The 24,422-nt window shown below is 46.2% G+C and overlaps 1 protein-coding gene across 2 annotated transcripts in view; it reads left to right on the top strand.

The window, feature by feature from the left end:
- Positions 1-24,422, top strand: part of YEATS2 (YEATS domain containing 2) — a 1,667,962-nt gene that overhangs the window by 136,676 nt on the left and 1,506,864 nt on the right. For both annotated transcript variants that reach the window (XM_069213699.1, XM_069213698.1), the window contains exon 4: positions 513-605. In XM_069213699.1, coding sequence (XP_069069800.1) covers positions 513-605 — 93 coding nt within the window. The remainder of the gene's footprint in view (positions 1-512; positions 606-24,422) is intronic.

The raw sequence follows: 24,422 nt of genomic DNA, 5'->3' as shown, positions 1-24,422 counted from the left end.
ATTTGGTAATCATTTCACCCAAATTCTTATTACTTTAGAACCTCTAGGTGCTTCTCACTGTTTTGTCCTGCTGATGATATTACAGCAAACACACTGTTATTTACTCAAAAATATGAGCAACTGTTTGGCATACGTATATCTGCGTATCAATCCACTGATTGTTTTTGAAGTTGTTAACTTTAGTCTACAGACACCATTATTCAGTTACACTGTTTATACTGGGTGATTGCTGGGGTACCGAGCTCCTTATGTGCGTTTCTTCTGGTTTACATATGCATCAAAATATCATTACTTTGGCTAGTTGATCTTTGTTCCGTCAATTGCTTTGGTAGTTTGGTTACTAAGAGTATTAACCCTGCAACTACAAAATGAGCCTGTAGTGATGACTCAGGCTCTCATAGGTATATAGGGTTGACCTTCCCTCCCATTACTACTGAATGGAAACAGGGCTACAGTGAACATAGTCACACTTGTAATTTCGGACACTAATATACATCTATTTTATTTTTCAGCGCCTACTCGATGCCAGAAGAATGATGGACAAGCTGCGAGCCTGTATTGTAGCCAATTATTATGCATCTGCTGGTCTACCCAAAATTCAAGAGGTAAAATTAATAGAAGTTCATAATGAGTTGAAAAACACAAAATCCTTGAAAGCTTTCATCAATGCTCCAGCATCTGTGGAATTAAGTTCTTTCCAAAACCTGGCAATATTTAGTCACCATATAATAGCAATTAAAAGTGGCAATTTCACACCTGATCCTTTTAAGCAAAATCTCTTTCATGGGTGAACATAGGCACTATGTCTTCATCTTGATTGCAACCAGGGAGGCAGAGAGTATCAGCCCTCCAGTGCAATTACGCTGTCCAAGCTGGGTATAGCTACAAATATATAATGTTTGAACTGTTGACATTTATATTTAGCTGCTAAAATGCTTTATGCTTCTAGTCTATTGGACAACATCTTCAAGGGATTTATTGATATGGAACTTGAGGACGACTTGTCACCATCACTCTACATTGTCCAGAAAAGTAAAAATATCATAATTGTGAGAACAGAAGACGTCACTGGAGCATTTGATAGTCACATTTCTGCAAATCTATGCTGTGATTCATCAAATGCAGTCCAAAATTGTGGATCCAGACACTGACGCTTGTTAAAAGTCCATCATATGGCTACATATGCCTAGAAATAGAACTTGAATTAAGGGAGAGCCCAGTCACCTTAACTAATGGGAGATTTATACATCTCAGCATGCATTAAAGTTTAAAATAGTGGTCAGTGTGCCTAAAAATTGTGTAAGGATCTCTTGGAGTACCAATTGAAACACATATAGAAGTTTGGGTAAAATGATCTTAATAATCTTCTTGATCATGGTGGATCTTCCAGGAAGGATAATTGGCAACTTGTCTCACATTTTAACCACAGATTCATATGTCTTTAACAGAGGTTCCCCGATATATGCATGTATATCAATACAGAGTAATTTATGAGGTCAGCTCGTGCATATCATGACCTAGATACCTCAGGCCTGATTTACCCTGCAGCGGATGGGTATTCTGTCAGAAACATGAATGATATCCTGTCCACTTTATCAGAAGTACCATAGGATTTAATGCACTTGTAATAAAATGGATGGGATATCAGTCACGTTTGTGACAGAGTAACCCGTCTGCCAAACTCAAAATCAAGCCCTTTGTCTCAGTCACTAGAGTCTTTCCCCATATTGAGTATTCTACAAGATCCTAGCCCCAAATACTCCCACAAGCATTTGTGTCAGCTGAAAAGCACTGTTTTTTTTATTTATTGTAAATAGTAATATTATCCATGTTAGGGTCGACATTAGTGTGAATATTAAGTTCAATTAAGGGGGCTATACAGGTGAAGTTGAATGTGAGGAATATGAAGTTCAAGCCAAGTGCGAATAACAGATGAAGTGGGAACTCGTGTTGTGGAGCTAGGGAGATATTCTAGCTATCACACACCTTTTAGCTTTGGGCTAGATTACCAACTAATAAATTGGGATCCTATCCAAAAGTGGGGACAAAGCTTCAACAAATACGGCCAAGAAACTCTTTGAAATGTGTTTTCATTGACAAGGAGGGTCATCACCTTGGAATATAGGTCGCACTGCAGATTAAACATAATGGGTAATCAATTTTTCCCTATTTCGTCGCATACCCATGCTAGCATTCAGAAGCAAGACTTATCAACTAATGGTGCTAACCAGTGAGCTAGCTACTTAGTTAAATAACTTGATGTCCTTATTTAAGAGTGACATAAAACGGTAAGTACCACATTATTAACTCCATTATGAGTCTGGTACATGCATTGTCCATGTGAAAGTTCCAAAAACACAATTGGAGCCACGTTTTATACCAAAACTTTATTCAGTTGGGATGGCAAACATCCTTTTCATTAGATTTATCATTGGACAAAGGATTAATACTGATACATATCTCTCATATAACTTATAACCTGGTTTTGCATAGCACAAATCGCTTCACCAACAATGTCCTTTACTGGTTATCCTCCTACCTTTCCAGCAGACCTTAGTTTGTCTATGGGCACCTTCTGGTCACAAACGTTCTCTCTCAGGGGAACCTTCATTGATGATCATACGCAGTGAATAGTCCCACCCATGCATGGGGACTCTAGAGCCGTTCCTTCCCAATCACATTTACTTTGCCTTACTTTGGCAAGGCCAAGAGATGCATTGGACACAAATGTTAAGTTTTTGCAGCCTTAAAACAACAGACTATGTAGCCAATTATATTGAATTACTTTCAAATGTGGTAGACAAAAGGCTTAGCTATTAAAAGTAACTACAAAAAAATAAAAAGTGATCTTTAAAAAAATAATAATCTTTCCTTCCCAGGCATTTTGTCTCTTTTTAAAGTAAGAGAAGGGGAACTATGTGGCATTGTATACAGGCTGCAGCATTGGAAAAAATTAGAATAGGACTCTTCACCTTTAACCCCTTCGCTGCCAGGCCTTTTCCCCCTCCTGTGCCAGGCCTTTTTTTGCCTATTTGGGGCAGTTCGCGCTTAGGCCCTCATAACTTTTTGTCCACATAAGCTAACCAAGCCAAATTTGCGTCCTTTTTTTCCAACATCCTAGGGATTCTAGAGGTACCCAGACTTTGTGGGTTCCCCTGAAGGAGGCCAAGAAATTGGCCAAAATACAGTGAAAATTTCGTTTTTTTCAAAAAAAATTGAAAAAGTGGCTGCAGAAGAAGGCTTGTGGTTTTTCCCCTGAAAATGGCATCAACAAAGGGTTTGCGGTGCTAAACTCAGCAGCTTCCCAGCTTTCAGGAACAGGCAGACGTGAATCAGAAAACCCAATTTTTCAACACAATTTTGGCATTTTACTGGGGCATACCCCATTTGTGCAATTTTTTGTGCTTTCAGCCTCCTTCCAGTCAGTGACAGGAATGGTCATGAAACCAATGCTGGATCCCAGAAACCTAAACATTTCTGAAAAGTAGACAAAATTCTGAATTCAGCAAGGGGTCATTTGTGTAGATCCTACAAGGGTTTCCTACAGAAAATAACAGCTGAAAAAGAAAAATATTGAAATTGAGGTGAAAAAACCATCAATTTTTCTCTACGTTTTACTCTGTAACTTTTCCCTGCAATGTCAGATTATCGAAAGCAATGTACCGTTACGTCTGCTGGACTCCTCTGGTTGCGGGGATATATAGGGTTTGTAGGTTCATCAAGAACCCGAGGAACCCAGAGCCAATAAATGAGCTGCACCATGCAGTGCGTTTTCATTCTATACCGGGTATACAGCAATTCATTTGCTGAAATATAAGGAGTAAAAAATTGCTATCAAGAAAACCTTTGCATTTCCAAAAAGGGCACAAGATAAGGTGTTGAGGAGCAGTGGTTATTTGCACATCTCTGAATTCCGGGGTGACCATAGTAGCACGTGAATTACAGGGAATTTCTCAAATAGATGTCTTTTTTACACACACTCCTATATTTGGAAGGAAAAAATGTAGAGAAAGACAAGGGGCAATAGTACTTGTTTTGCTAATCTATGTTCCCCCAAGTCTCCCGATAAAAATGGTACCTCACTTGTGTGGGTAGGCCTAGCACCCGCGACAGGATATGCCCCAAAACACAACGTGGACACATCACAGAAAACAGAGCTGTTTTTAGCAAAGTGACTACCTGTAGATTTTGGCCTCTAGCTCAGCCGCCACCTAGGGAAACCTACCAAACCTGTGCATTTCTGAAAACTAGAGACCTAGGGGAATCCAAGGAGGGGTGACTTGTGTGGCTCGGACCAGGTTCTGTTACCCAGAATCCTTTGCAAACCTCAAAATTTGGCTAAAAAAACACATGTTCCTCACATTTCTGTGGCAGAAAGTTCTGGAATCTGAGAGGAGCCACAAATTTCCTTCCACCCAGCGTTCCCCCACGTCTCCCGATAAAAATGATACCTCACTTGTGTGGGTAGGCCTAGCACCCGCGACAGGATATGCCCCAAAACACAACGTGGACACATCACAGAAAACAGAGCTGTTTTTAGCAAAGTGACTACCTGTAAATTTTGGCCTCTAGCTCAGCCGCCACCTAGGGAAACCTACCAAACCTGTGCATTTCTGAAAACTAGAGACCTAGGGGAATCCAAGGAGGGGTGACTTGTGTGGCTCGGACCAGGTTCTGTTACCCAGAATCCTTTGCAAACCTCAAAATTTGGCTAAAAAAACACATGTTCCTCACATTTCTGTGGCAGAAAGTTCTGGAATCTGAGAGGAGCCACCAATATCCTTCCACCCAGCGTTCCCCCACGTCTCCCGATAAAAATGATACCTCACTTGTGTGGGAAGGCCTAGCGCCCGCGACAGGATATGCCCCAAAACACAACGTGGACATATCACAGAAAACAGAGCTGTTTTTAGCAAAGTGACTACCTGTAGATTTTGGCCTCTAGCTCAGCCGCCACCTAGGGAAACCTACCAAACCTCTGCATTTCTGAAAACTAGAGACCTAGGGGAATCCAAGGAGGGGTGACTTGCGGGTCTCGGACCAGGTTCTGTTACCCAGAATCCTTTGCAAACCTCACAATTTGGCTAAAAAAACACATGTTCCTCACATTTCTGTGGCAGAAAGTTCTGGAATCTGAGAGGAGCCACAAATTTCCTTCCACCCAGCGTTCCCCCACGTCTCCCGATAAAAATGATACCTCACTTGTGTGGGTAGGCCTAGCGCCCGCGACAGGATATGCCCCAAAACACAACGTGGACATATCACAGAAAACAGAGCTGTTTTTAGCAAAGTGACTACCTGTAGATTTTGGCCTCTAGCTCAGCCGCCACCTAGGGAAACCTACCAAACCTGTGCATTTCTGAAAACTAGAGACCTAGGGGAATCCAAGGAGGGGTGACTTGCGGGGCTCGGACCAGGTTCTGTTACCCAGAATCCTTTGCAAATCTCAAAATTTGGCTAAAAAAACACATGTTCCTCACATTTCTGTGGCAGAAAGTTCTGGAATCTGAGAGGAGCCACAAATTTCCTTCCAACCAGCGTTCCCCCACGTCTCCCGATAAAAATGATACCTCACTTGTGTGGGTAGGCCTAGCGCCCGCGACAGGATATGCCCCAAAACACAACGTGGACATATCACAGAAAACAGAGCTGTTTTTAGCAAAGTGACTACCTGTAGATTTTGGCCTCTAGCTCAGCCGGCACCTAGGGAAACCTACCAAACCTGTGCATTTCTGAAAACTAGAGACCTAGGGGAATCCAAGGAGGGGTGACTTGTGTGGCTCGGACCAGGTTCTGTTACCCAGAATCCTTTGCAAACCTCCAAATTTGGCTAAAAAAACACATGTTCCTCACATTTCTGTGGCAGAAAGTTCTGGAATCTGAGAGGAGCCACAAATTTCCTTCCACCCAGCGTTCCCCCCACGTCTCCCGATAAAAATGATACCTCACTTGTGTGGGTAGGCCTAGCGCCCGCGACAGGATATGCCCCAAAACACAACGTGGACACATCACAGAAAACAGAGCCGTTTTTAGCAAAGTGACTACCTGGAGATTTTGGCCTCTAGCTCAGCCGCCACCTAGGGAAACCTACCAAACCTGTACATTTCTGAAAACTAGAGACCTAGGGGAATCCAAGGAGGGGTGACTTGTGTGGCTCGGACCAGGTTCTATTACCCAGAATCCTTTGCAAACCTCAAAATTTGGCTAAAAAAACACATGTCCCTCACATTTCTGTGGCAGAAAGTTCTGGAATCTGAGAGGAGCTACAAATTTCCTTCCACCCAGCGTTCCCCCAAGTCTCCCGATAAAAATGATACCTCACTTGCGTGGGTAGGCCTAGCGCCGGCGACAGGAAACACCCCAAAGCGCAACGTGGACACATCCTAAATTTTGGAAAAAAACAGAGGTGTTTTTTGCGAAGTGCCTACCTGTAGTTTTTGGCCTCTAGCTCAGCCGGCACCTAGGGAAACCTACCAAACCTGTGCATTTCTGAAAACTAGAGACCTAGGGGAATCCAAGGAGGGGTGACTTGCGGGGCTCGGACCAGGTTCTGTTACCCAGAATCCTTTGCAAATCTCAAAATTTGGCTAAAAAAACACATGTTCCTCACATTTCTGTGGCAGAAAGTTCTGGAATCTGAGAGGAGCCACAAATTTCCTTCCACCCAGCGTTCCCCCACGTCTCCCGATAAAAATGATACCTCACTTGTGTGGGTAGGCCTAGCGCCCGCGACAGGATATGCCCCAAAACACAACGTGGACATATCACAGAAAACAGAGCTGTTTTTAGCAAAGTGACTACCTGTAGATTTTGGCCTCTAGCTCAGCCGGCACCTAGGGAAACCTACCAAACCTGTGCATTTCTGAAAACTAGAGACCTAGGGGAATCCAAGGAGGGGTGACTTGTGTGGCTCGGACCAGGTTCTGTTACCCAGAATCCTTTGCAAACCTCAAAATTTGGCTAAAAAAACACATGTTCCTCACATTTCTGTGGCAGAAAGTTCTGGAATCTGAGAGGAGCCACAAATTTCCTTCCACCCAGCGTTCCCCCCACGTCTCCCGATAAAAATGATACCTCACTTGTGTGGGTAGGCCTAGCGCCCGCGACAGGATATGCCCCAAAACACAACGTGGACACATCACAGAAAACAGAGCTGTTTTTAGCAAAGTGACTACCTGGAGATTTTGGCCTCTAGCTCAGCCGCCACCTAGGGAAACCTACCAAACCTGTACATTTCTGAAAACTAGAGACCTAGGGGAATCCAAGGTGGGGTGACTTGTGTGGCTCGGACCAGGTTCTGTTACCCAGAATCCTTTGCAAACCTCAAAATTTGGCTAAAAAAACACATGTCCCTCACATTTCTGTGGCAGAAAGTTCTGGAATCTGAGAGGAGCTACAAATTTCCTTCCACCCAGCGTTCCCCCAAGTCTCCCGATAAAAATGATACCTCACTTGCGTGGGTAGGCCTAGCACGGGCGACAGGAAACACCCCAAAGCGCAACGTGGACACATCCTAAATTTTGGAAAAAAACAGAGGTGTTTTTTGCGAAGTGCCTACCTGTAGATTTTGGCCTCTAGCTCAGCCGGCACCTAGGGAAACCTACCAAACCTGTGCATTTCTGAAAACTAGAGACCTAGGGGAATCCAAGGAGGGGTGACTTGCGGGGCTCGGACCAGGTTCTGTTACCCAGAATCCTTTGCAAACCTCAAAATTTGGCTAAAAATACACGTTACTCACATTTCTGTGGCAGAAAGTTCTGGAATCTGAGAGGAGCCACAAATTTCCTTCTACCCAGCGTTCCCCCAAGTCTCCCGATAAAAATGATACCTCACTTGTGTGGGTAGGACTAGCGCCCACGAAAGGAAAGGGCCCAAAACACAAGGTGGACACATCAAATTTTTTTATAAAAAGCAGTGCCTACCTGTGGATTTTGGCCTGTAGCTCAGCCGACACCTGAGGAAACCTAGCAAACCAGTGCATTTTTGAAAACTAGAAACCCAGGGGAATCCAAGATGGGGTGACTTGCGGGGCTCTGACCAGGTTATGTTACCCAGAATCCTTTGCAAACATCAAAATTTGGCCCAAAAAACACTTTTTCCTCTCATTTCGGTGACAGAAAGTTCTGGAATCTGAGAGGAGCCACAAATTTCCTTCCACCCAGCGTTCCCCTAGGTCTCTCGATAAAAATGGTACATCACTTCTGTGGGTAGGCCTAGCGCCCACAAAAGGAAATGGCCCAAAACACAACGTGGACACAACATATTTTTTCACAGAAAACAGAGGTGTTTTTTGCAAGGTGCCTACCTGTGGTGTTTGGCCTGTAGCTCAGCCGGCCCCGGGGGGGGGGGGCAGAAATGCCCTAAAATAAATTTGCCCCCCCAACCCCCACCCTCCCCCGCCGGGAGCGACCCTTGCCTACGGGGTCGCTCCCCCTGCGTGACATTGGCACCAAAAAACAAATCCCCGGTGCCTAGTGGTTTCTGCCCCCTTGGGGGCAGGTTGACCTAAACTCAGCCAATCTGCCCCCAAGGGGGGCAGAAATGGCCTAAATACAATTTGTCCCCCAGGGGAGCGACTTTTGCCTGATGGGTCGCTCCCCATCTCTAAAAAAAAAAAAAAAAAAAAAAAAAACAAAGAAAAAAAAAAAGAAAAATTCCCCTGGCGCCTAGAGGTTTCTGCCCCCCCCCCCCCCCCCGGGGGCAGATCGGCCTAATAATAGAAATGGCCTAAAATAAATTTGCCCCCCCAACACCCCCCCCCCCCCCCCCCCCCGGGAGCGACCCTTGCCTACGGGGTCGCTCCCCCTGCGTGACATTGGCGCCAAAAAACAAATCCCCGGTGCCTAGTGGTTTCTGCCCCCTTGGGGGCAGATTGACCTAAAATTGGCCAATCTGCCCCCAGGGGGGCAGAAATGGTCTAAATACAATTTGCCCCCCCAGGGGAGCGACCCTTGCCTGATGGGTCGCTCCCCATCTCTAAAAAAAGAAACAAACAAAAAAAAAAACACAAAAAAAATATTGCCCTGGTGCCTAGAGTGTTCTGCCCCCCCCCCGGGGGCAGTTCGGCCTAATAATAGGCCGATCTGTCCCCCGGGGGGGGCAGAAATGGCCTAAAATAAATTTGCCCCCCCAACCCCCACCCCCCCCCCCCCAGGAGCGACCCTTGCCTACGGGGTCGCTCCCCCTGCGTGACATTGGCGCCAAAAAACAAATCCCCGGTGCCTAGTGGTTTCTGCCCCCTTGGGGGCAGATTGACCTAAAATCGGCCAATCTGCCCCCAGGGGGGCAGAAATGGTCTAAATACAATTTGCCCCCCAGGGGAGCGACCCTTGCCTGATGGGTCGCTCCCCATCTCTAAAAAAAAAAAAAAAAACAAAAAAAAAAAACACAAAAAAAAAATTTGCCCTGGCGCCTAGAGGTTTCTTCCCCCCCTGGGGGCAGATCGGCCTAATAATAGGCCGATCTGCCCCCAGGGGGGGCAGAAAAGGCCTTCCCAAAAAATTGCCCCCCCTGGGAGCGACCCTTGCCAAAGGGGTCGCTTTGTTGCGTGACATTCGCGCGCAAAAACAAACTCCCTGGTGTCTAATGGTTTCTGCCCCCCTTGGGGGCAGATTGGCCTTATCAAAATAGGCCAATCTGCCCCCAAGGGGGGCAGAAATGGCCTAAATAAATATTGCCCCGTAGGGGAGCGACCCTTGCCTAAGGGATCGCTCCCCACCTAAAAAAAAAGAATTCATCACAAAAAAAAAAAAAAGGTCCCTGGTGCCTAGAGGTTTCTGCCCCCCCCTGGGGGCAGATCGGCCTAATAATAGGCCAATCTGCCCCCAGGGGGGGCAGAAAAGGCCTTCCTAAAAAAATGCCCCCCTGGGAGCGACCCTTGCCCAAGGGGTCGCTCCCTTTTGCCAATTTCAAGAGAAAAAAAAAAATCCCTGGTGTCTAGTGGGGTTTCAAAAGCCGGATTGCAAGCTTTTGAAACCTGTGAGAGACTTCAAAGGGAAGGAAATACATTTCCTTCCCTTTGAAGCCTCTCGGGGCCTCCCCCATGGGATTGAAAAAGAAATGCAAAAGCATTTCTTTTTCAATCGCGCTGGAAGCTCTGCTTCCAGCGCGATGGGGGAGACCCTGTGACTAATCAGCGCGCGCTCGCGCGCTGACGTCACAGGGGGGGTTGGGGGGGTCGGGGGTGGGAGGGGAAGGGCTTCCCCTTCCATCCCTGACTTGGGGGGGTGGGGGGGAACCCCACAGAGGGAGCGAGAGCGCTCCCTCTGGGCTCTGTGCACAGGACGTAATGGTTACGTCCTGGGCACAGCAGCACTGTGCCTCAGGACGTAACCATTACGTCCTGGGCACAGAAGGGGTTAAGGGTCTCTCTACCTCCAGTGTCCCATCATGCCCAACAGGTGGCAGTTTACTGCGTTCTTTCTGATGAGTGAATTAGCAGTATAGACTTATACTTACTTTTATCTCTCCCTTTGAGAGGTGGGAGGGGTGCTTATGATTTTAATGGAGATTCCCCTGAGAGAAAACTAGGATTACAGGTAAGAAACTATTCCTTCTCTCTCTCAGGGGATCTCCATTGATAATCGTATGCATTGAATAGATTGGCAAGCTTATCCCAAATATTTCCATGAGAGATGAGTTAAAAAAAGAATAGTATAATCAAGCAAATAAGATTCTCAGAGAGGCTTGCCAGACTTGGGCATCAGCCTCAGAATCCGAATCAAGACAAAAGTGTATTGTAAAGGTGTGAACTGATCTTCAGGTTGCAGCTATGGCCTGGTCCTTGGGCAGCTTGAGGCCCCAAAAAAATGATACCTCACTTGTGTAGGTGGGCTAAGTGCCTGTGACAGGGAATAGAAAAATGCATGTCAAAATTGAGGGGGATCCAAACGGGGTCCAAAAGGGCAGTTTGGGGGGGAAGGGGGACTTTTTTAGGCTGACAAGTGGGGCAGAATTTATATTGGTAAAGATGCAACAATGCTGGCTAGTAGGAATTTTGTGGATTCCTGCAGATTCCGGAAGGTTCCATCACATAAATGTGTGATTTCAAGCAAAATTGAAGGTTTGCAGGGCATTGTGGGTAAGAAAATGGTGTGGGGTGCATGTGAAGCACACCACCCTGGACTCACCCAGATGTTAAGTTTTCAGATGTGTGTGTCTAGGTCTCGTAGATTTTTCTACATGACAGTGTCCCAAAGTCCAAAAAGTGCAGCCCTCACCATTCCAACTGGGATGATTTGGAGAGTTAGACAAGCTCTCATGGCCCAAATGTAAACCTAAAATATTCAATTGTCCTCTTGTTTGCCATTGGGATAAAATCTTTTAGTGGGGCTGAAAGACTGTTACCCCCTTAAGTTGGGGTGGGGGCATAACCATGCCCATACTTGTCGATAGCCACCACCCCACTATTTTTTTTTAATTCCCTGGCATCTAGTAGGTTTTCTGCCCCCCTGGGGAGTGGATCGTGGGTAATTGCCCCATCTACCCACCGGCGGGCAGTACAACTTTGTCCCCATTTATTTGAGGTGGGGATATGGCCATACCCGCAACCTTTTTTTTTTTTTTGGGGGGGGGGAAAAAAACATGTCTGGTGGGCTTTCTGTCCCCCTTGTAGGAAGATCAGCCTAATAGAAATAGGCAGATCTGTCCCCAAGGGAGGCTGACATGGCCTAAAACACACTTACCCCCAGGGGAGTGACCCTTGCCTAATGGGTCCCTTCCAATCTGTGTAAAAAAAAAAAAAAACAAAGTTTACATTAAATTCATAGAATAATTAAAATAGGCCAATCTGCCGGAAAAAAAAGAAATGCCCCGCAGGGGAGCGACCCTTGTCCAAAAGGTCGCTCTCCTTCATTATTTATATTTAAAAAAAAAAAAAACTCCCTCGTGTATATTGATAGCCTATCCTTTCCATTAATGCCTCTCTGCCCACCCCAACCCCCGATTGGAAGAGAAATGCCTTCATTTCTCTTCTGATGCTTCCAGCGCGATGGGGGCGACCTCTGATTAGGTCAGCGTGTGCGCTGAAATCATGAGATGTCAGTAGGGAGGGGTGGGGGGGGGTTCAGGTTGGAAGGGGAGCCTTGCCCATTGGAGGGGGTGGGAGGCCCGTAGGCCAGGTGCAGGACTAGCTGGTCTCGTCCTCAGCACACAGCAACCATGGCCGAGGATGGGGCCAACTCGTCCCAGGCACCCTATGGGTTAATGAAGTGCCTATAGATACCAACAAAACACAAAATTATGTAGTAATAAAAAGAAATGCAGATTTGAATTGTATAAACATTTTAAGTGTTGTGATTGATAATACATTGAAATAAGTCCCATTGTATGGGTTGTCCAAATGCATTATCTTTAATGCCTTACAGCGTTCTAATTATAAATATTGAGTTTTGTTCGTTGAATGTGTTATGTTTATTTCTGGAAAACAAATGGTGCAGCTGGATTGTTATTTGAATATTGACTCAACTATCAGAATTGTGAAAACATAGCTACCAAAATAATTTGTAATGCTGATTGCCACTGAAATTGAAGTAATTGGGCTAGAACTAGACTAATGAACATTGAATCAGATGTTTGGGGTTAAGTTTGTTAGGCTTCTGCAAAAAGAAATGTCTGCTGTTGCAGCAGGGTTTTTAAGAATGGTGAAACACAAAATGCGTCTATTCTCAACACCAAATTAATAAAATTATTCTTAGTCACGATTTTTGTTTTGATAAGTAAACGGTAAAAATTAGAAGATCATTGCCACTTAAAAGCTCCTGTGTCAACAAATCATACAAGTGGTCATTTAATCATCACTAAGATTGCATTGCTAGCAAAACATTAATTATATTTGTTAACTACTAACAAGAAATTGTAAGATGTGTTTGTGCCATGTGCTGTAATGAAGAGAAATTTTATTATTTAGTTTTTTTGTTACTATAGGGAAGAAAAAAGCTGTTTTATTATTTGCACATGTGACAGGAAAGAAGTAAAACTTAAATTTTTCTACTATTATCAATTTGCTATCTATTAAAGTATAGGAGAAAGTTTTTAGAAACATTGTTATGCGATGTAAGTATTACAACAATGTGTTAGACTTAGAAATCCGTTTGAAATGGTTGTAGTAAAAATTGAGAGAAGAGTTGTCCTGCTTTAATAAAAGATGCACTTAAAGTGGTAAATTGTTTGAAGAAAATTGTGTTTTCCCAGTATAAAAACATTGCAGCTATAGTTTTATTATTTGTATATATGTGTGTAGGAAAGTAGCCTCTTTCTAGCTTGGTTACCCCCACATTTGGCCTGTTTGTCACTGTGTTCCCTGGGATCCTGCTAACCAGGACCTCCATGACTGTGCTCTCTCCTCTAAATTTAGTTGCCGGTAACTTTTTATCCCCACAATGGGCATACTGGTGCCCCCATGTAAGTCCCTAGTACATGATACCTAGGTACCCAGGGCATTGGGGTACCAGGGGGATCCCTATGGGCTGCAGCAGTTATTCTGCCACCCCTAGGAAGCCCATACAAAGGGTTCTGGAGGCCTTCCATTGCAGTCTGCACGAACCTGGTGCACGCACCCGGTTTCACTACAGGTCACTGTAAGTCATTCATATGGTAGGTCCTCTCTGCCCAGAGGGCAGGGTGCAGGTACCTGTGCGTAAGGGCATCCCTGCACTAGCAGAGGTGCCCCCCACGAACTCCAGCCCCATTTTACTGGACTTCGTGAGTGAGGGGACGCCATTTTATATACGTACTGGAAATAGGTCACTAACTGTGTCCAGCTACATAATGGTAACTCCAAACCTGGGCATATTTGGTATCAAACATGTCGGAATCATACCCCAATATTGTTGCAAGTATTGGAAGTATGATTCCATGCACTTAGGGGGCTCATTAGAGGACTCCCAGCATTACTACCACCAATCATACAGGGTTTTCTGGGTAGCCCAGCTGCTGCCACCCCTCAGACAGGTTTCTGCACTCCTGCTGCTTGATGTGATCAAGTCCAGGAAGGCAGAACAAATGATTTCCTTTCGGAGAGGTAGATAGCATCCTCTCCCGTTGGAAATAGGTGTGACTGGCTTGGGAGGGGGTAGCTTCCCCAAGCCAGTGGTTTGCTTTGAAGGGCACATTTGGTGCCATCCGTGCTTAACCACTCTTCTGTTCATCACCCACTTAAGGGTGGTGCCAGAACTCCTCTAGGGGGTCCCTGGGTTCTGCTATCTTGATTCTTAGGTCGGCACAGAACTCTGGGAGCATCTGAGTGGCCAGGCCAAGCAGGTGACGTCAGAGCCCCCTCTTGATAGGTGCTTACCTGGTTAGGTGACCAGTCCCCCCCCCCCCTTTCAGGGCTATTTAGGGTCTCTCTCTTGGGTGGGTCCTCAGATTCGGCTTGCAAGATTTCTGCAGGACTCCTCTGCAACCTTTACTTTGACTTCTAGCCTCCGGAACTGAGATTGGAATCTCCAGGACCCGACAAGCTGCTTTCAAGAATAAAGGAGTCTTCAGCAGCATTGTTTCCAGGGCTCCTGCCAGCTTAGCAACAATTTCCTCGCTGTGCATCCTCAGAAGACTGCTACTCCTTCAGCGTGCACAAGAAAAAGAAGCAATCTCCTTTGGAGAGAAGGAGTCACTTCCCTGCAACTGCAGGCACCTACAACAAGTGACGACCGGCTGCGTGGATCCCCTCTCCTGCTGAGCTGTGTGGATCCTCCATCATGTGTGGTGGTCCGGAGTAGGCCCCTTGGGCCTCTCTGCCAGCTGTCTAACTTTGGTGGAGGTAAGCCTTTGCCTTCCCACACAGAACTGTACCCCTGTACACCATGTCTCTGGCAGCTGCCATGGCTTGTTTGCATCTCCCTAAGGGATCTTCAGGCGGCGTGTAGCTCCAACCCCCAGCACTCCTTCCTGCAAAACACAGCCTCCTGTGTGGTTCTCCTGCGGCGTGGGATCTACTTCTGTAGTACTGCGTGGGCTCCTTCTGCAACTTCTGTGTTCCCGACCTGTGGGACCCCTGTGGGTGCAGTCTCTGCTTCTGTGGACTCTCTGCGACACTAAGGGTCCCCTGTGACTCCCCCTCCTGGGTTGAGTCCTCCTGGGCCTTGCTGATCCCCGGCAACACTACTTTTCCACTAACCGCAAGTTTGACTTTGCCAAGGCTTGTTGGTGGAAATCCTGCACCAGTACCCATCTGCAATCTTCCTTCCAGCGTGGGACATCTTCTGCATCCATCTGGAACTCTTCTCCGACTCCAGGGCTGCAGTGCTGACCTATCCAGTGTTTTACTCCTGCAGTCGCTGGGGGGTACTGTTACTTAACTTTGTGGTTCTCTAGTACTCCCAGCTCCCCTCTACACATTTTACTTACCTAGGTGGGGGTACCTTGTTTGCATTCCATTTTTGATGGTCTCTGTTGTTCTCTCTATGGGCTTGTAACTACGCCCATCAGTTTGATTGATTCGTGGGCTTGCCTTACAAAATGTGCTTGATTTGATTAGTAAAAGGCATGCATATGTCATGCCTTTTCTGGTGTGTAGCCCTCCTCGAGCGCACCGGCCAACTACTGAAGACATACACGGCAGCAAGAGAGATGGTGACAGGAACAACTTTAAGATGTCATGCATGACTATCGATATCAGGCTTCAAGAGTGAAGTACAGGCCAATATTGTCAATAACCCCTTTGACGGGGAGCATCTGTTTGGGAAGGGTGCAGAAGACACACTGCAACAGAGTAAAAGAGAGAATGACACAGCAAGATGTATGAGGGCAATACAATTCAAAGGTCCGCCAAGAAGGGAAACACCCTCAACTAAGGGACCTACAGGGCGAGGAGGTTTCCACGTTGGGACACCACAACTCAACTCATTGTTCCCCAATGGGCTTAGATCGGGCATCGAGTTCTGCATGTTCCCTGTGACCCTTGGATCTGGGTGATCTGCGATTTGACTGATCTTCTCGTCCACCATCTTCATGCGTTCCTCACCCAACTTTTCTACTAGCAGTGAGGCTGCCTATCCTGACCCTGTGTGTTGGTCCTAAGTGATCCCCTGAAGTGGAGCCCCCTACCCCCTTGCCTGCCCCACCTTTCCTTCCTCCTTTAACTAGTGGTCTCCCTCCCACCCTTCCCCACTTTGTGTCCGCCCATCCCCCTACAAGTCCACTCCTTTCTAGGTCTCCCCTCTTTCCCTCCTTGTCGCTATCTGCGGAGCTTCTCTACCTCAGTTCGAGCCCCTACCCTTGATTTTCCTCCTGTCAACCCCCCCTAGATCCTTTGCCTCCTTCATGACCCCTCCCACCTTATCCCCTTCCCCACCCTACCCTGAGTCCCCTCTTTAACCCCCTCACGAGCATTAGCCTCACTTCGTCCTCCTGATGTCGCCCCCCACAGGATACTACACCTCCCCCATTTCCCCCTTCCTTAAACCCCATGGGCCCAACTCCTTCTCCATTTCTCCCCCTAATCACCTCTCCCCCTCTGCGCTGAAAAACTTTAAACGCAAACTTTCCAGGCAGCATCCGGAGCTACTTCTTGTGGACACCTACTTCACTGCCCATAAAGGCCCGAAAAGGACTGATGTCATCTTCTTCACTAAACGCCCATCTAAATGGAACACCCTCCTCACTACTCTCCTCCACCCCTTTAAGACTACTAATATCCCTTACGGTTGCAAACTCTCTATCTCCTGCTCCCCGGCTTTCCAGGGAAATGTCATCATCTCCATCTTCAGAAATGGAACCATCATGATTCAAGCTAATGACTCCAACCTCCGTGCCTTTGAATCCTTATTCCCCTCCCTTAAGTCTACACTCCCTCCCCCCCAGCCCATTGACACCCCACCCCACCCCCATTATCCCACCCACCACTACCCCCTGCCCCCCCCCCGGCTCCCAGTGCCGACAACCCCATCCTGTCTGACCCACTCATCCCCATTTTCCCCTCTCACCTCAATCATGCCTCTTACTCCCTTAACCTCAATACCCCCTGTCACTACGCCCACTCTGTCTCCTCCTCCCAAACTCCCTTGATCCTCCCCCACAACACCTCTCCTTTCCCCGAACCCTCCTTCGACTCCCCCCCCCCCCCCCCCCCCATCGCCCCTCATTTCCCCCCTCTCCCCCGGATCCCCTCTAGACCCAACTTGTTGACCTGTAGAGACTTTCATATCAAGCCTGCCCCCCCTTTCTCCCCTAACCCTTACTCTGACTCTAACCCCTCCCATCCCTCGACAGCCTCCTTTAACCTTCTGCCCAATGATCCTAGATCCCATCCGAATCAATCTCCCCAGCCCCTACCTAAGAAGAACTTTTCCTCCCACTCCTCCACCCCTAATTCCTTTCCCTCCACTAATATTAATTCACGGCTCTCCAACCTTGAATCCCAACTAAAACTCATCATTCAAGGCATTAACAAATTAGCGAAAAGCCTCGACTCACTGTTTCCCCCAGTGCCGACCCAGACACTTAAGCTTCTGTCGGCCAACAACTCTTCACAGAGTATCCACTCTAGACCCCTTCCTCGTAACACCTCGAGACCTAGAAGAACCATCCCTCCTTTATCCCACAAGGAAGCCACCATACTCGCTCTCTCCTATAACCCGTCCCTCCCCACCCTGATCCCCCCCTTCTAACATACAAGTCATCACCGGTTTCAGGAGACAACGCATACAACCTCCCTCTCCCAGACCCCCTGCCCACCTCGTTAATATCCCCCCTCTCCCTTCCAAACCTGAGCCTAAGATCCATCCTCGCTCCAACTGCATGCTCATTAACTGTAGATCAGCAGTCAAACACGCTACGGATCTTGCTGACGCTATCCTCAACCATAACATTGACATTGCCTTCATCACAGAGACCTGGCTAACCGAACTCTCTCAACCAATCTTGGACACCCTTGTCCCTCCCGGCTACTCTATCTACAACAAAGAAAGAAAGAACCGACCGGGGGGAGGTATTGCCATCATCCACAAAAATACCATAGAACTTGATTTCAAAGAAGCTCTCATTTTCAATTCCTGTGAACACTTAAACGCCTCCTTGAAGACCTGCGTCAACTCTAAGGTGACCTTCCACCTTCTCTACCACCCCCCAGGTAATACCCAACCTTTTGCGGATCATCTAGCTGACCTAATAACTCACTGCTCCCTCTCTGACCCCAACTTTATCATCTTGGGCGATCTCAACCTTCGCTGGAATGATGAGAACAATGCACTCATTCAATCCCTACATGACCTCCTTCACAGCAACAACCTTTCCCAACACTGCAAGGGCCAAACCCACAGCAAAGGCGCTACACTAGATGCGATTAAAGCACATAAAGATTCCCTCAAGGTCGTTGATATCCTTCCTTTCGACTGGTCAGATCATCATATCATCCTTTTCCATCTCAACTACATCCCCCAACTCACTCCCCATCCCCAAAAATCCTTTAGTTGGAAAAGAAATGTCAGCCAAATCCCCCTATCTACCTTTGAAGAAAAAATCACCTCTCTTCTTCCCCTCCCCCTTCGACCATCCTCTCCACGACGGACTTAACCACCGACTACAACTCGACTATAACTACCATATTGGATCAGCTTGCCCCTCTAAAACTGAAAAGACTGCAAAACATCCCATCCAGAGCTTGGTTCAACAATGACCTCAACTCAGAGAGAAGACAACTCAGAGCCATGGAAAGACTTTGGAGATCTGACCCCTCCTCTACCCACTTAGATCAGCTCAGAAGTGCACGGAGAAGTTACAAAAAACACATATATAATGAAAAAAGATCCTTCTTCCAAAATACCCTTGACAGAGCCATAAACCGCCCGAAAGAGCTCTTTAACATCATTAAACAACAAACGACCAATCCTGCTCCCAACCCCTTACCCACTACTGAGGCCACCTGCGTTAACTTTGCCAATTTCTTCAACGATAAAATCACTGAGATTGAATGTCCCTTAGGAAGGGACTCTCCCCCCAACATTGTGCCCCTCCTCCCATCCACTGTCAATCTTATCCTCGCTCTATACCTCCCCGACAACCCTTCCCCCCTAACTGAAATCACTCTCCCCGCCCGGACGCATCGGCCGGCCTCCGCTAACTGGAGTTCTTTCCAACCCCTCCTGGTATCGGACATCTCCAAACTCATACCCTCCTCCAAAACCTCCTCCCACCTAGCTGACCCCCTCCCTTCCTCCTTGGCTAAAAAAACTCCACCAGTCTCTCTCCCCTAATTGGACAATGATCATCAATAGCTCCCTTCAGACGGGCGTATTCCCAGACTGCCTAAAACTAGGCCAAATCACGCCAATTTTGAAGAAACCAGGAGCAGACCCGAACAACCTCCACAACTACAGACCTGTCTCCAACCATCCCTTCCTGGCCAAAGTTCTCGAAAAATGTGCTCTCCAACATTTAACTCAACATATTGATTCCAACAGCCTCCTAAACCCTCTTCAATCTGGTTTCCGGAAAGGCTGCAGCACTGAATCAGCCATCCTTAACATTGTAGATGACCTCCTCATCTCTCTTGACTCTGACAGACCCTGCCTACTCATTCTCCTTGATCTTACAGCAGCCTTTGACACTGTCGACCACAAACTCCTTCTCGACTCCCTCCAAAAGAGAGTAGGCATTGAAGGCACTGTCCTCCGCTGGTTTTCCTCCTTCCTACAAAACCGTACACAGCTAGTAAAACTTCTTAACTCAACCTCGCCCACCTCCCCCATTACCAGAGGGGTCCCCCAGGGTTCTGTCCTCTCTCCAACCCTCTTCAACATCTATATGGACCCTCTTACCACTATCCTCACTCGAGCTAATATCCCCTTCCACCTCTATGCTGATGACACGCAACTCTATATTGAACTATCTTCCTTAGATGACATACACCGTCTGAACAATACCCTTAAAGAAGCCCTATGCTGGCTCTCACATAACCACCTCAAACTCAATCACGACAAGACGGAAATACTCCTCCTCTCGAAATCTAACCAGCTTCCTCAACTGCAAGAATGGCTAAAATCTATTGACGCCCTCAAATGTACTCTCTCCCCATCTACCACGGTCAAATCCCTGGGAATCTCTCTGGACTCCAATCTGACCTTGCAAGACAATATTAAGTCAAACGCTAATAATGCCTTCTGCAGCCTTAAACTTCTCCACAAAATCAAATCCTTCATTCCCCAAGATGACCTCAAAAAGGCCACTCAAGCACTGGCACTCTCAAGACTAGACTATGGGATCTCTATCCTCACTGGCACGGTCAAATCCCGACTCGCCCCTATGAGGTCCACTCTTCATGCAGCAGCTAGACTAGTGACAGGAACTAAACAATTTGACCACATCTCCCCAGCCCTGAAGAATCTGAAATGGCTCTCGATTGAGGCCCGCTGCCTGTTCCGCACTGCCTGCCTGACACACAAAGCCCTTCACACTGGGAAACCTGAATACCTCGCAAACAAGCTAGTGAAAGCTGGTCAAACCAGATCTTTGAGAAGCACAAACTCTCTCCTCCTCCTCCTCCTCCTTCCGAAACCCAACAAGCAAAAAACTCAATTATGCTCCTTCTCAAACAACGCTCCGAGAATATGGAACTCCTTACCCATCCACATCAGATCTAACACCTCCCACATGACCGTTAAGAAACTACTGAAATAATTCCTCCTAAACCAACCCTCTCATTAATAAGGGTCTCTCCCTCACCAACCCCCCTTCCTCGAATTGCCACCCTTCTATTCATGAGAACCCATATATATCCTCATTGGACAAAGTGACTCTTGACTCGTGTGTTTCTTATGTTTATTTCCTGTTCTGTTGTAAAGCGCTCTGTTACCCTCTCGGTCTTGCTAGCGCTATAGAAAACTCTTATAAATAAAAAAATAAAATAAAACGCAGCCTGCTTCATAACAGTGGCAATTTCAGACACCACTAAGGCAGTCCTTTTGGGGTGAGCTAGTCTATCTTCAAGAGGGATAGCAAGATCATCAAAGTGATGGTTTAAATTGGAACATCCATCCACATGTAACACCATGGGGTGGGGGGGGGGGGGAAGGATTGTAATCTTCCAGGAGTGGAGGGAGATAACTTCAGGCAAGTGGTTACTCAGTATAATACAACTCGGATACTGCATAGAGTTTGAGAAACATCCACCAACATGTTACCCAAAACAAAGAACACACACGAAAGAAGAAATAACATAGCTACAAAATAAAGTAAAGGAGCTGATATAAAAACAAGCAACAGAAGAAGTATCTTCCACAGAGAAAAATCAAGAGGTCTGTTCAACATGCTTTCTGGTTCCAAAACCAGACAAGACATTGCAACCTATACTAGATTTAAGTTTTCTGCACAAATTCGTAAAGGTGCAAAAATTAAAAATGACTACTTTACAAGAGGTTATCCCTCAAATCCAATAGGGGGCTTTCATGGCAAACATAGATCTAAAGGGTGCATATCTAACCATTCCAATCAACCCAAAAGACACGAAACTACTGCACTTTGTTATAAACAAACATTACTAGCTCAAAGTACTACGCTTTGGCATAAAGTCAGCACCAAGAGTATTCACAAGGTACGTAGCGGTAGTAGGAGCACATTTGAGAAGGAAAGGAGAATTCATGTCTGCCCATACTTAGAATGGATGGTAAGAGCAAAAACAAAACAGATGTGTAAAGAGTACATAAAGACAGTAATGACAACACTACACAGACTGCGATTCATGATAAACAGAAAAATCTTTGCCAAAACCAGAACAAACTTTTCTTGGGAGTGTAAATACACACAATTCAGGGGAAGAGGGTACAATTGTCAACACAAGAAGCTCTCCAGTACGAGAAGTGTCAGTCTCTGGCAGTGTGGAAAGTGGGGAAGCTATTGGGAATGATGACATCCTGCATACCACATGTGAGGCTCCACATGAGACCCATTCAAGAATGGTTACAGAGTCAATGGTCACAAGCAACAGGCAGCTGGAAAGATCTAGCGTTTTTTTATGCTATAGATACAAAAGGAGATGAACTGGTGGAATAAGACCTATAACAGCAGGAAGACCATTTATGACTGCAGCTCCAACAGTGACAATTACCACAGATTCCTCACATATCGAATGGGGAGCACTAATAGGTAGGCTCAAGGTGAGAGGAATATGGAATCCTGCGGAAGCAGTTCAACATATAAACTTGCTGGAGTTAAAAAAAAAAAAAAAAAAAAAAAAAAAAAAAAAAAGGTGTTCCTAGCCTTAAAAGCCTTTCAACAGCAGTTGTGGAACAAATCAATACAAATCCAGACAGACAGCACAACAACAATGTTCTATCTAAACAAACCAGGGGAACAAAATTGTTTTCCCTTTCAAGGATGGCACAGCCAATACGGAAATGGGCCATTCAAAGGCAGATGATACTAATAGTAATATATTTGCCAAGAGTGGACAACATGCTGGCAGACAAGCATTAATTTCACACAAGTGGCAGCTAAGAGACAGTATCCCAAAAGTGGGGAACTCCAAAAATACTTATTCGTAGTAGCACAAAGCGCAAAATGCTAGTACTTTGCATCCAGAAATCCATACCCTCAAGAAATTTGCCCACCCCCAAAAAAAAATACCACTGATCTCAAGAGTGACCAACAAGTGCAAGCAATCACAAATGACACTAATATTAATAGCTCTACAGTGAGCAAGACAAACTTGGTATTCAAAACTCATGGAGATAGTGCATGAAATGATAAAACTACTATTGTCACCAGACATAACCTCCATGCAGAAGGGAAAGGTTCTGCCCCCAGAACCAATCACATTATCTCTAAAGGCATGGCTCCTGAAGATATAGAATGTGTTCACTTAGGACTTCCAGAGAAGTAAATTACTGTCTTCTGAGAAGTAAATAAAAAAAAACAAAAGTACGTTTTACAGAGGCAAATGGAAAAGATTCACCCATAGATGCTGAAATTAAAATGTACTTAAGAACAGAAGAAACTACAGCGATTAGCTATCTAACCTGTTTGCTAGAAGAGGGACTAACTGATGCTTCACTGAAAGTATACTTTGCAGTACTAGCATACACCAGATGCAACATAGGAAGAAGCATATTCACAAGCCCAGTGATCAAGAGTTTTGGGGGGGCCAAAAGAATAGCACCGCCCAGGTGTGGCCAACACCTAAATGGAATCTCAATGTGGTACTCTCAACCAAGGGGACGCTGTATCTTGGACATAGAGGGACTCCAAGTCCCAGGAGCGCTTGAGGAAGCCAGGGGGCGGGGCTAGCAAATCGACCCAGCACTACAAAGTGCCATAGGCCCCCGGGATCACGGGACACTGTATCTTGGACATCGAGGGACTCCAAGTCCCAGGAGCGCTTGGGGGAGGGGCCAGCAAATCGACCCATCGCTACAAAGTGCCGTAGGCCCCCTGCATCACGGGACGCTGTATCTTGGACATCGAGGGACTCCAAGACCCAGGAGTGCTTGAGTAGGCCAGGGGGCGGGGCTAGCAAATCGACCCAGTGCTACAAAGTGCCGTAGGCCCCCGCATCATGGGACGCGCGCGGGCTGTGCCCGGGGAGAGCCCGGGCCAAGGGCGGGCCCGTCCCCGCCCAAAGGAGGCCAGGCAGGGCCACCCCCCTAACAACATTTATAGGTGGGAACGGGATTCTGAAGAGAGGATCAGGATTTAAAAGTGAGACTGTCATTTATATAATATACAATCTAATTTGTTGATAAGGTTGATTTGCAAAGACGGTCTTTTCAGAGATCATGTATTTCTAACTAGAGTAACTAGGTAGTATTGGGTGATGGGATCTGTGTAATAACACCTATGGGGTTGGGCTATTTGGTAAATCATTTTTACTTTTGTGTACTGATTCGTACAAAGGTAAAATGTATAGCCTCTTATAGGCACTATATTTTTCCCTTTTCCCTTTAAAAAGGGATATTGTTATCCATTATAAACAAGGGTAAAAGAAAGCACTCAATGCTGAATCCTCCACCAAATATAAAAGATAGCACCCCCATATTAAAATACGTATTGGGAGCGATGAGGGTGAAAGACAAGCAAATCTCCAATGTTGAGGAAAAGTTGCTGACTTCGGGCGATTGTACTATACTCCCATTAACGACCTCAGAGCCACAGGATAGAGGTAGCCGAGAACCAGGAAAGTAAAGATGACACAAATGGGTGTATTCAAAATATCTAGGACACAATTTCTGTCCTGGATGATTCTCCACCATCACCTAAATGCCCAAGGAAACCTGCGATAGGGAGGGTAGATAATACCTCCAATAACAACTCAAAGAAAGAATTAGTAGACATGCCTGGAAGACAACCACAAAAAAAAGTAATTTGGAGGAAAACTCCAAAGAAACCAGTTGATACAACCTTAAACCTCCTTGTTACCATCCATGAATCAATAAACGCCTTGAAATCATCGGTTTGGGCCTCATTGGACTCTTTCAGAATGCTTAAGAGAGGTA

The sequence above is a fragment of the Pleurodeles waltl genome, chromosome 11 (genome assembly GCF_031143425.1).
Source record: "Pleurodeles waltl isolate 20211129_DDA chromosome 11, aPleWal1.hap1.20221129, whole genome shotgun sequence".
Classification (NCBI taxonomy): Eukaryota; Metazoa; Chordata; class Amphibia; order Caudata; family Salamandridae; genus Pleurodeles; species Pleurodeles waltl.
This window is presented reverse-complemented; position numbering and strand designations above follow the sequence as displayed.